The following is a 14,000-nucleotide window of genomic DNA, read 5'->3' on the forward strand; positions in this document are numbered from 1 at the left end:
CAATCATTCAGTAGGTTTTCTTAACACCAATAATCAACTCACTGAGAAAAAAAATACATTTCAAAATAACCTCAAACTCTCCTAACCAAGGAGCTAAAAGAACTCTACAATGAAAATTAAAAGACAAGGAAGAATAACTTTGAAAAATACACTAGAATACTGAAACACATCCCTTGTTCATGTATTGGGAGAAATAATATTGCTAAAGTGACCATAGTACCCAATGCAATTAGAAATTCAATACAATTCCCATCAAAATTCCAAAGACATTCTTCACAGAACCAGTAAAAATATCCTAAATTCATATGGAATCACAGAAGCTCCATAATAAACAATGTAATTCTGAGCTAAAAGAGCGATGCAGAAAGCATCACAATACCTGATTTCAAAATATACTATAGAGTCACAGTAACAACAAGAATATGGTTTGGCATAAAAACAGATATGTGGACCAATGGAACAGAAAAGAGGACTCTGAAATAAACCTATGCATGTATTCTTCACAAAGATACAATAAACACACATTGAAGAAATGATAGCCTTTTAAACAAAATCTACTGGAATACTGGATATCTGCATGTAGAAGATTGAAACTAGTATCCTATATCTAATTCTGTTTTAAAAAATCAACTCAACATGGGTAAAAAAAAACCTTTAAGACAGGATACTTTGAAACTACTATTAAAATAAGATGTTGGGACAGGCAACAATTTTCTGACTAGGACTTCAATAGCTCATGAAATAAAAGCAAAACTGACAAATGGAATTATATCAAATTAAAAACTTCTGCACAGTAAAGGAAACAATCAAAAATGTGAAAAAGCAGCCTACTGAATGGGGGCAAAGTTCTGGCAGTCATTCATCTGACAGAATTATATTCAGAATATATAAGGAACTCAAAAACAACACCAAAAGAACAAGTAATAGAACCAAAAAAATATGCAAATAACTTGAAAAAACATTTCTCAAAAGTACATAAAGCCAATAAATATGTGAAAATTAATATTTTTACTATCAGGTAAATGCAGATGAAAACTTCATTGATATTTCTTCTTACTCAATAGAATGACTTACATATAAGAAAAAAATACATTCTGGTGAGTAAATAGAGAAAAAGAACACTTACATACCATGCTGGGAATGAAAATAAATACAGCCACTATGAAAAGTGTGAAGGATCTTTCAAAAAGCTAGAACTACAGCTGTCATGTATTCTATCTATGTTTCTCCTAGGTATAAATCTAAGGAAAATGAAGTCCGTATACAAAAGAAATAAGTGTATACCCATGTTTATTGTGGCCCTATTCACAATAGATAAGATATTGAATTACCCTAGGTGCCAGATGAATGGATAAAGAAAATGTGATATAGATACACATTATTCAGCCATTAACAAGAACAGAATCAGGACATTTGCAGTAAAAGGAATGGAGCTGGAGGACATCATGTTAAGTGAAATAATCCAGACACAGAATGAGAATGTGAGAATGACAAGTATTGCATGTTTCCTATAATACATGGGATGAAAAAACTGAAAGCTGAAAATACAAGGGAACTTTCAGGGACAGGAAAAGGAAAGGGAAGGGGAAGGCAAAAGGGCATAAGGGGAGGAAGATAGACATGATCAAAGCATTTCTCATGTATATATGTAAGTAAATGTTGCAAAACCAATTAACCCAATTTTAATATGTATTAGTATAGCAAGATGAGGTTAATATAGACATTATCGATATACATTTTTACTTTAATTTTATAGTTACCTATCTTCTAGAAATGGAAGATTTCTTGCAAATATTTAGTTCATATTCACTTCTGTGTGCAGTGTAATTTTAATTTAATTTATACTTATATAAATTTATAATCAGTATTTAAGTAACCATATTTTTACCATTTTCATTGTATTTTAACCCTTTATGCATTTTTGTGTCTCAAGAGAATCATTTACCTTCTGTCTGAAAAATCCTTTTAGCCCTTCTTTCTTTTTCTTCCTCTTTTTCTCCCTCTATTTCTCTTTCTTTCAATCTTTTTTGCTGTGCTGGGGGTTGAATCCAGAGCCGCATACTTGCTAAGTAAGTACTATTCTACTGAGTTATATCCCTAGACATTTTTTTAAAGTTACCCAGGCTGGCCTTAAACTTTTGACCCTCCTGCCTGCCTGAGCCTCCTAAGTAGCTGGGAGTATAGGCATTTGCTTTCACACTGAACTAGGTTTTGTTGTTGTTGATGTTGCTTTTAATGTAAGTTTGCTTGTGATGAATTCTCCTAGTGTTTACTGTTTATATGAAAATGTCATCACTTTCTCTTTATTACAATGTCTACCAGTATAAAATGTCCACCAGTATTTTATGGCTATTTGTTTTTTGTTTGTTTTGTTTTGTTTTGTTTGTTTTCTTGGTCTTGTGTTTGCAAGCTTTTTGCATACTTTGCTTGATACCTTTTAACAATGATTTTTTTTTAAATTCTTGTCCTAATATTTTAAAATATTGTTCTTCTCAATCCATTCTCTTCTTGCAGTTCCAATTCCAGTGTTCTGCCTTTTCATTCTATTCCATGTGTATCTAATACTCTTTTCTGAATTTTCTCTCCATTCTTAGGAATGAATATTTCTCCAAAGAAGCAACTTTGGTTTTATTGATTTTCTGTTTTATTTTCTATTTCAAAGATTTCTGATCTTTCTGATTCATCCTTTTACTTCCTTTAGTTTTAACTTTTTTCTTGTTTCTTAGGGTAGGAGCTTAACAAGCTTTTCCTCTTTAAAAGCATTTAATGCTATGCAAATTTCCATGTGCTTTTTGAGCTGCTGCCTACAAATTTTGATACATTGTATTTTTGTTTATATTTAACTCAAAATATCTTCTTCTTTCCAATGTGATTTATTTTTCCACTTCTGGTTTATATATACACATATATATGTATTTAATTTCTGAATATTTGGAGAATTCTCAACTATTTCTTTTTCATTAGTTTTCATTGAAATATATTATGAGCAGAGCCCATACTTTGTACAATTTGGGTGCTTTCCCACCAAGCCACATCTCCAACACCACCATGCAATTTTTGCTGTTATGAGACTCTTTTGACTAAATTGCTGACATTGGCCTCAAACTTACAATCATCTTTCTGAAGCCTCCAAGTCACTAGTATTACTTGTCTGCTCCACAACACCTGGTACTTTGTATGGTTTCAATGAAATTTGTTCTATGATTTAGAATATGGCATAGAACATGTATTTTACTATTGCAATGAGGAGTGTTCTATGATTATCACTTAGGTGAATTTTTCAAGTGTCCTTTGTACTGATCATTCTATTGATTGCTGTTATAATAATTATAGATTTACATATTTCTCCTTTCAATTCTGTCAACTTTTGCTTCATGTATTTTGAAGCAAAAAGTGGGTACATATACAAGGTTGCTATGTCTCCTTGTGGACTAAATCCTTTCTAGTTATGAAATGTTTGTTTTCTTCCCAACTGTTGATTGTGTGTGTGTGTGTGTGTGTGTGTGTGTACTATATTGTGATTTTAACATAACTCTACTGCTTTCTTAAAGATTTCCTATTTATGGATGCACATTTTTTTAAAAAATCTAATCTAAAAATTCTTGCCCTAAAATTGGGTTGTTTAGCCATTTACATTTTATATAAAACTGAATATGATGGAATTTAATCTAACATTATTTTTGTTTCTATTTTTTATCTGATTTTGTTCTTTCTTTTAACTATTTTTAATTATTTTATATTTTGTATGTTTTTGGTTGGTTAGTTTAAGTGGTTATTCTAGGATTGAAAATATTCATACTTCTTGATGATCCTTCAAATAATATTTTGCAATTTCTTCAATACTCTACAAATAGACAAGTATATACTTCCAATGTTCCTCCTTTTTTTGTTTATTACTATCATGCATTTTTAAAATGTTTTAACTTATAAATTCAATGTCATGACTTTTTTTATTTAAGAATTCAATTATCTTTTTAAACAATTTAAAGGAGAATAAAAGGTCCCTTTTATTACCCATATATTTACTATTTACAGTGTTCTTCATTGCTTTGTGTAGTTTCAAGTTTCCATCTGTTTATCATCTTAGTTCTGCCTGAAGAACTTTGTTTTACATGTTATAATGCTGGTCTACTAGTGATGAACTCTCTGAGCTTACATTTGTCTTAAAAAATAATTTTCTTTTACTTTTGAAAGATGCTTTTACTAGCTGTAGATTACAAATTGACAGATATTTTCTTGTACCATTTTGAAAATATAGTCTCATTGTTTTCTGATTTCTGTAATTTCTGATGAGAAATTTATAATTCTTTGTATTGCTCTTCTGTCATTTTTCTCTGGCTACTTTACCCAGGTTTCAGCAATTTGATTGACATTCTTTAGTGTGGCATTTGTGAGATTTATCCTGCATTTTGTTGCATCTTGTATTATGTGGGTTTTTATCTTTTAAATTGAATTTCAAATACATTTGTGATTATTTTTTAAATACATTTCCCTCATTCTTTTTTTTCCCTAAAAATCCAGTTGCACTTATGCTTCTTGAAATTGTCTCACAAGTCACTGAGTTCCCAAGCATTTTATTTTGTCTTTGTGTGTCTATGTGTTTTATCTTGGCTACTTTGTTTTGCTACACTATTAGATCCACTAAACTTTTTTTTCCCTCTAGTATCTCATCTGTTAATGAGATACCTAGAAAGTTTTAGTAAAACTTTTATATTTTCCAGTCATTCCATATAGTTATTTTTATATTGTCTACATTTCTTGCTTCCTCACATCTGGGGATTAGATGTCATCTATCATCAGTTTTGCACTGAGTGCTGAATTTTTTTATTTCCATTAAGAATTGTGGAGTATTTTCTAGAAGACAATTGTGACCCTGTTTGATTATTTTTAAACCTTATTTACTTATTTAATTTTTTAAAAAGTGGGCCTCAACCAACCATGATTTCAATTAATGTTACTCTATGTTGGCTGGTGGAAACTTAATTCACAGCTTTCTATGATCTGAAAATTTGGGGGTTTTAATAAATTTTCCTTACTTCAAATTTGGTTTTCTTTTTGTGATTTTTACCTTATCTATGCATACATTTCTATTAGACCACTTTGATTTCTGAATTTCTTTCTTGTATACGTTCTAAATATCTCATATTCTAACATGTAAATTCTAGGAAACTCCATGTACCCATTCACTAAATGACTGTTTCTTGACTTCTAAGAGAATACTAAGCTGTATTTTCCTCCCTTCCTGTGTCATAGACCAAAATTATCTTCACATGGAAAATAAAATAACTTTAGAATACAGATCATTTGTTTCATTCTCTCAGTGGTCACAGTTCTCTCACTAGCCACAAAATAACTTTAGAATCCAGCTCATTTGTTTCATTCTCCATATCTGAAAATAGTTGGAACATACAATTTTCTCAGGTTTTTTCAGTTGTTTAAGGAACAAGGATATTAGTTACATCTACATGCTGTCAAAATCATCTATTGTTTTTAACCTGAAGTATTATATTTTATAGTTCTAGAATATCCAGGTGATCCTTATTTTCCATTTTGACTTTGGGTAAAGTATTCCAACAGTTTTTATTCTTAAAAATATCAATAAAAGATATATTTAAATTTATGTGTCTGAATTTTAATGTTCTATTCTCTATAAGCTTTTTATTGATTTTGAAATTTGTAAAAGCTTGTCTGTTTCCAATTTTTCTTCATGCTTAGAACATATCATGTTTTGGTTCTTAGTTCTAAACCTAGTGTTTTCTCAAGGTCCTGGTACTAATCTATAACTTCCAATTTTCTTCTTCCTGATGTTGTGAAATTAAACAAACAAAAACAAAACAAAAATCTCTTCTTAATCTCCTTGACTTTGTACCCTCTAGTCCCATTAAATTTAGGAATCTGCAAATTCTTCAAGCATAAATATCACCAGATTTCAATTTTACCTCAATATCTTTTTTCTGTGACTTTCACCCTGCAACACCTGTCCTCTTCAGTGTTTCTACAATGCCTTCGAATAGCCATTTTGTGTATTCTATCCAGCCTTTATATTGATCTCCATTCGAAGTTTCTTTTGACAACAGGACCTTTACCACAATTTAAAAAAAAAAAGAAGAAGAAGAAAGAAAAGTTCAATATATGTTTTATAGCTCTTCAGGCTGTAACTGTTTTTCCTGTATGATGTATATCTATAGATTTTTATATAGTTGATATAGACTATGAATTTTCTTATAGATAAGGACTCTGGCTTGTCCTCCTATATTCAAGTACTCACATAGGGTCAGCTGTCAATAACTATTAAGGTTTGCAGTGACTCCTCTTCTACCTTCCTACTTCTTTTGAAAAAAGAAAAAAACCTGCATACTTCTAAATTCCTGCATATTTCTATTTGCTACTAACTTCATTCTTTCTTTATTAGTAGTAACATGCTTTTGTTCTATACCCCCATATATCCTTGATCTTCTTAAAATACTGTTTGAAAATACTTGGAATTTTTCACTTTCTGATCCTTACAATGTATAATCAGATATCATTCCTTAGCAAACATATTTCAATGTTCTGTTTCACATTGAGAACTTTTTTGATAAGAGTCAGAATTTTTTTTCCATTGATGGATTGTGAACCCCTTGCCAGCAGAAGCTTACCTTCTGCTTAACATATATTCCCTTACTGATGTGGGCTCAGCACCACACACAACAATGGAATCTTGATACAGGTAGACTGTATTAGATGTAAACCTCAGAAAGATAACTGAATTATTGTTTTAGATGAATGGACCTAACAGCCTTCTGTTTTGACTCTGATACCCAAGCCATTATAATAAGAAAGCATGGATATTAAATAAAAGCAATGCCTTCTAGCCCAATACACAAACTTGAATACTTATTATACCACTGAGGAATTCATTAGTAGAGTATTGTGAAATATTCTGGAAAGATATATTATACATCATTCAAGATTTAAATTCAAAGTATTAGGTGATAAAAAAGAAAGTTAATAGTCTTCTGGGATATAAAAATATAAATGCATTTGCATTCATTAATGTAAGACTCTATTTTTGTCACCTTGAGTTTGTTCTGAAAAATATTCAATACTCGGTTAGATTGTCACTCTCAACAGTTTATTAATAAGAAAAGAACATTCTCTTTGAAGACATTACCATAAATTAATTTAAAATTTTCTCCAAAAATGTAAGTAAAATGGAGACTATTTCTTAAGTAGATCTTTCACTTGTGTTTGTGTTTATTTTCTTATTTTTGGAACCTATTCTCTTGTCAGAATATATCTGCTTTTTAATAAAACTTTGTGGTAATCTCTGGGGTGAAGTGAATCAAGAAATGTACATTGTTGTGTTTTAAGTATTTCCAAACATTGAGATTCACCACAAATAAGCCATTAAACAACAATTACACTTAACAAACAAATAAGCAGACACACAGAGAGAAACAAATCAGCATCATTCTTTCTCCTTATGTAAACACCAGTTCAAGCAATTTCTACTGATTCACTTACCATTCATAATGTTGGAATGAATGTTCTGTACCAAAACAAATTCATTCTCTTTCTCTCTCTACCTCCCTCTCCCTCTCTCTCCCTCTCTCTCTCTCTCTCTCTCTGTCTCTCTCTCTCTCTCTATATATATATATATACACACACACACACACATAGATATACACACATATCTGTGTATACACACACAGAATTGTTCATGTATGTATATATACAATTATATATATATATATATATATATATATATATATTATATATATATATATATATATATATATATATATACATGAACAAAGACAAATGGAATTTTAAAAATTTTATATCTGTCTTTAGAGATTAGAAACACACTCCTTCTCAGTGTCATTTTTATCTATTTTAGCACTATTTTTTCTGGTATAAATTTAGAAATAACAAAATAAAATGTGAAAACACCTGCATAAAATAATGCAAAATCTACCTACTAGAGAGAAAGTGAGAGAGTAAAAGAAGAAAAAAGAAAAAAATAAGCATGGCACAGTAGGAGAATAAAGCTTCTGGGGAAAGAAAGCAAAGCTGTGTGACAGATGGAAAGGTCTCAATGGATAAATGGTACTACTACAAATAAGTAGCAGGCAGCCAGAGGGAATCAAATAATGATTATGGAAGAAAAATGAGGGTTAAAAAAGATGAAAAGAATGTTGGGACTCAAGCTAAAGATTCTATATTAATAAAATTTCTTATTTTTAAAATATATTTAATTATACATCCACAAAAGGTAGAAAATAACTCATGTCAAATAGGGGAGACAGCTGACAAGTGAACCAGTATGGACAATATAAAAAGCTCAACATGTCCTTTGAGAGGAAGGAATGCATTCCACAATTTGTACTGGCATGCCCCCAAACCTGAACAGATTACTTTCTGACAATCAATATCTGTAACCACCAGAGGCCTGTTAGAGAGTTTAAAAAAAAAATCAGCTTCAAAGAGACTTGGTCCCCAGCTTACATTTTATTTTTGCCAGTGGGTGCTGAGATAAGAGTTTTGGACAAGGCTCATTTTCTTCTCTTTATAAGGCTGTGTATTGAATATGAAGCGCCCTAGCATGTTCTCTGATTCTAGTCGGCTACATTCTGGCCCTGTTTACAGAAACCATGAAAGAGGTCCAGAGTCCCTCACCAACATGAAATAAGCCTGTGCATATTCAAGTTAGCAGTAATGTTTGGCCACTCGGTAGTGAGGTTTTCAATCGTAGATGCTTATTCTTCAATCTGATTTCAGTTTAATGTCAAGTAAAAAATGGGGTAGTTTATTTTGCATTAAGTGGTATTTAGTTAGTTTATTTTAAATGTAACATTTCCTTGTTACTCTTGTCTGAAATGTGCTCAAGTCTCATGAAATCAAAGCCAAGTTTTCTTAACATCTTTCTATCCATAATGAAAAAATATCTATTCCTAACAGTGCAGCAAATTAAACAACAAAATGCATAATTATCCTATGCTTTACCAACTTCAGAAAATCACTAAAATCTAGAACAACTATTTCCAAAATATATTCTGCAGTACTGTAGTCTTAGGCATATTAAATTTTATAGGATCTGTCGGAGACCAGCTCAAACGGGAGTCTCTGGAGACGAACGAATGGTGAGGAGTCGGTGAAAGAGGGGGTGGAGAAACAACACAGACACCAAAGTGAAGGTGTTGATCGCAATCTTTACTTGTGAAGTTGATCATATATACTTTTCATTTTGGCAGGCTTACAGTACTTTGTGGTTACAAAACAGGAATCATTATTCAAACAAAACAAAATATTACGTAGCTACAATTAGAATAGAAGAATGTATCTTGGCTTATGCATAAGCAAGCATTTGTACTTTCAGTTCGAGTTTTGTTTTGAGCTGTTTCTGCTTAGTTAACTTATAATAATAGTTACAAATGTCCCAAACTATTGGCCTATACCTTGACTATTCTTTCTTGACTTACTGACTGGAACCGGTGCCATGGTTACGGCAAGTGGTTGACTTGTTATTACTTTTAATCAAGAGCACAAACCATTGTGCACAGGCACAAGAACAAGTTGCCCAGTACTAAGCACTAATCTATCTTCTTAACATTAATTTTTCTTCTCTAGATTTTAATTTAATTTCTCAAAAATTTCCTTGACAGGAATACAGGGAGTTTTTCTTTAGACATTAACAATTTACACTCCACAGCTGAATCATTGCATTTAGAGCAAACAGATCTATGCTTTAGAAGTAGTTGCATTAATTGGGAAAGTCATGATTTTTCCTTCATACTTAATGGTCATATGAGAAATCGCAACTATACTTATTAAAGGAATACAAAAACAAACCAGCCCATTCCCAGAAACATACTGCGCTCCTCCAGAGGATGGATGCCTTGCGCCATCCACCTCAGTAGGGCCTTGCCATTGCCTGAGTCAGGGGAGGGGCACAGCAAGGATCAAACATATTTAGGCATTCTACAAATTCTTTTCCTCTTAGCAATTGATAATGCGCACTATCAAATAACTGAGAGGTCCCAAAGCAAATGAACCTGCTTAGTTTCATTTAAATTTTCTTCAATGCATTTGAATCAAAGGATATTTAAAATCCTGAAAAACTTTATGGTATATCTATGTGGATTTGTTAAATAAAATTGTGCTTTGGACTTCCTTCCACTTCATTAGATTATTTCTGCATTTGTTAAATTATTTTTTTTCTATGTATTGGAGATGAAAAGCACTCCAGAGAAGGTAGAGAAAATATTTCTCCTACATATCATTTAACATCCAGAATGTGACTGAAGATGCACAAGGTAGAGGACAAAAGAAAGGGAAGAGTCTGCTTTACTGTAAGGATGCATCCTATCCCACTCTGCTCAGTGGTTCCCCATCCCAAGTCACTGTGTTATCAATGCAAACTCAGAGAACACATATGCATTAATCACAAGACTTTTAACAGTGCTTGTAGGTATGGGGGTAATGAATAATTGGGAATTTAAATGGAAGGATTAGGAAAGTTTCTGAAGTGAGTTTGTAGAGATGGCAAAACAGGAAATTGATTAATGCACAAAATTCAAGTTAACTCATGATAAATAAACAAAAACATAAAAATATATCTGGATTGGGATTCTGAAACAAAGTAGTTCAATAATTAGTCTCAGATTTCATATTTTAAAAAACAAAGTAGCAAAATTTTATAAATTTCAAGTTGGTTTTTCCTCTCTTAATCACTATTTTCATATTTGCAAAAATTTAATCAAAAAATTCAAAGAACATTGAATATTGTATATCATTCTTGAATAATCTTAATAAAAATTTTAATAAAAGTCTTGAGAGGTCCTGTAATGCAGAAAGGTTTTAAGTTTTGGTGGACTTTTTCTCTAATCTAATTGACATAGATAGTCATATTTATATAGAAAGCCTCTTAATATCCCAGGGTTATTGTAAGGAAATACTATACTGCTGATTCTTTTTTTTTTTTTTTCAAGGCGGGTTTCCATCATGTTTAATATCTCTCCTGATTATCTGCACCGTGTCTGGTGGGGTTCTTTCTCCCCACGGTGAAAAGCTCATCAAGCATCTCGATGTGCACAGTACACATACATCATGCTATTGATCGGCACCTGTATAAAACTAAAGACAGACTCTGAAAACGGTGGTAAATAGAGAAACCGTGAATCCCCAAAATCACCGCAACCCGAGAAAGTACAATATTTCAAAGGCACAATGACATCGCAAGACGCACCATCAACAATTCTGTGCGTGCGGGTGGATGAGCTACCTCTGCACTGAGGGTCCGTCCATTTCTGGCCCTTGGACTGCACTCAGAGGTGACATTGCTGAAGAATCCAAGCATCTCCAGCAATCCCAGTTCTTGACTCTGAGATGCGGTAAGAACAGGAAGACTGCACATTCTTCCCCAAGCCTTTGCTCCTCACCTGACCTCCACCCTCCTGGAGTCTAGGGCCAGATAAGAATTGTACGGCATTGTTGAGTCAGAACACTGTAAACAGCCTCTTAAGGGTTCTGATGGGTGGTCCTAACTTGGGGACTTGGCACTCAGTGGGCTGGGTTAAGAATAGTATTTTTTGAAGTCCTTGATTTGCATTTGAACAAAGATTTGGCAAAAGGAATTCAAAAGACAAAAACTCAGACCCCAGGCTTGCAGTCTGTGTGGATTCCCATAAAGTTAATTTGGGAGATGGTTCAGAGACACCGGAGGAGGGTCTTGAGGAAGCATTCAGAGCATGTGTGGCAGCAAGTTAAGGTCACTTTGCATAAACTAAAAAGCCATTCATTAAAATTAAGTGTTTGCCATCACCTCAGAACTTTTTTTAAACCCACCTACCCTGGCCCTTCCATCTCGGCTTCAACGACAGGGGTTGCATTTTTAAAATATATAAAGAAAAATATAAGCTTACTTGGTGACCATATAGTGCACTCTAACAGCTGTCTGCAAATATTTCCACCATGAACGCCCTTACTAAAAGTAAATCACGGGGTAAAGATAGCTCAAACGTGACAAGGTTCGCAGGGGACCCACCGCCGCTCTCTGCGATCCTTTTGGTTGCATATGGAAAAAGAGCCACTTGGGGTGGCCCAGTGAGCTGCGCCCCCTAAACCTTGGGCGATTGGGCCCGGCTGACGTAGAGGCTGAGCGTGCGTCTGAGCAGCAGGTCCCTGCAGGCTGGGCTGTGACCGCGACATTCGCCTAAATAGTGGTTCTAGTCCAAAGTCTCCCGTGTGCAGGGAAGCCTGTTCTTTTGTTTTTGATTTTGTTAAGAATATCCTCTATTTCAGAACTGTCTTCCATCACGAGCTTCGTCCATCACAGGCGAGGGTTGGGGGGCAACGTCCCAGCAGGGACCGGCTTCACTCCCTGGCACTTTACGGAACAGCTTTGTCTTTGCCCAGTGGCTGCGGCAACGGGGACGGGGGCTGATCCTGACCAGGCGAAGAGCAGTTTATAAAGTCGGTCTCTCCCATCTGGTAGATGGGGGAAGATGGACTACAGCAAAGCTCAAAGGTCAGCCTTGGCCCATCTAAAAACGGAGCAGCAGCGAGGACTCGACAGTGTGCTTTCAGTACCTGGAGTAAACCGATATGTCCCGACTCCGGCCACAGGGCACAGCCGTGGGCGGCGAGAGGAAGCTCGGCCCAGCGCCCCTTCGCTGGAGACCACGGCCCCAGCAGGCCCTTCCAGACAAGGTGCTTGGCGCCATCAGAATCCAATATCACTGTCTTTACAACACAAAATAGCAGCACGCTCATGTCAAGTTCTTGAGAGTAAAGCAAATCCAACGGTAAGGCTGTCCCCTGTCACGCCAGAAAAGTCAGACTTGCTTTTCGGTTGTCTTAGGTTTTTTTTTTTTTTCCTCTTTTCTTTTCCAGAAAAAAAATTTACAAAACACACTTACAGAACCATAAATAATCTGATGGCAATATATACATATTTAAATAATTAACTTAAATATCGTACACCTACTCCTGGATTCCACTCTCTGTCCAGAGTCCGTGGAGGCTGAGGCGGCTCTGGAGGGTCACAGCCTGGGGAGGAAGTGGGTGACCTTCATGGTGGGTGGCACTCGGTTCCCCTTCTTGGGAACCATTCTTAGTGCGATGAACATGCCGGGGTGCTCCTGGGGCTCGTAGGCGTTGTAGTTGTTGGGGAGCAGAATCTCCTTGAACTTGCAGTCATCCGCAAAGAAGGGCGAGCCATAGAGCTTGCCCTTGCTGCTCATGGCCAAAAAGAACCTGCTGGCCACTCCGAAGATGCTCACGACGCCCCGCTCCACGGGGGAGAGCTCCAGCAGACTGTCGCTCATGTCCGCGTGCACGCCGCCGATGCGACCATCGGGGAGCACTTGCAGGTGGAAGCCGATGCCCACGTTGCAGTAGAGCCTCCGCAGCCGCTTGATGCCCAACAGGTAATCCCCAGCGCCGCTCTGGACAGCAGCCTCCTTGGGCTGTGAGGCCACGGGCAAGCGCACCAGCGAGCGCACCAGCAGGCTCTCCCAGTGGTGCTCCGGCTCGGCCTCCAGCGTGCCGTTGGGTGCTGTGGGTGCGGCGGCGCCCCCTTGGCCCGCCCAGGGCGCCAGCAGGGCCAGCAGGACTGCCAGGAGCAGAGCCGCCGCGGCCGTCCCGGGCCCTGCCATCCCGGCCCGAGGGCGGTGCGTCCGTCAAGCGGTCCGTGCGCCGGAGAAGCCGGCGCCCGAGCTGCGCCAGAGCGGGCCCGCGGGAGCGCATGGTCTGGGCCCAGGCTAGGGGTGCGCGGCAGAGCGAGGAGCGGGCGGTGAGCCACGGGGTACCCCGGCGTGGACGCTAAGCTACCGGGGCTGCATGGAGCGGCGGGCAGAGGCGGAGGGGCGCGCGGCCGCGGCTGGGACTCCACCAGGCGATGCGCGCCTCCCTGCGCGCTGGGCCGGCCAAAGGCCGAGCCGCTATATATATTGCTGATTCTTACAACAGGTTATAATCATGAAGTTTTAGAAATATAGAAAAATATGCTATGCTTG

General features: G+C 36.3%; 1 protein-coding gene across 1 annotated transcript; it reads right to left on the minus strand.

Annotated features, from left to right (window-relative positions):
* Nucleotides 1-13,025: 13,025 nt before the first annotated feature.
* LOC101958853 (fibroblast growth factor 4) lies at nt 13,026-13,640 on the minus strand. The gene has a single exon (XM_040282038.2). It carries the CDS (start codon nt 13,638-13,640, stop codon nt 13,026-13,028), a length of 615 nt encoding a protein of 204 aa, XP_040137972.2.
* Nucleotides 13,641-14,000: the final 360 nt, after the last annotated feature.

This window comes from Ictidomys tridecemlineatus, unplaced genomic scaffold (assembly GCF_052094955.1).
Source record: "Ictidomys tridecemlineatus isolate mIctTri1 unplaced genomic scaffold, mIctTri1.hap1 Scaffold_154, whole genome shotgun sequence".
Taxonomy (NCBI): Eukaryota; Metazoa; Chordata; class Mammalia; order Rodentia; family Sciuridae; genus Ictidomys; species Ictidomys tridecemlineatus.

Bases quoted from the DNA above. Each gene is read 5' to 3' on its own strand.
- LOC101958853 (XM_040282038.2), bottom strand. From the start codon at position 13,640: ATGGCAGGGCCCGGGACGGCCGCGGCGGCTCTGCTCCTGGCAGTCCTG.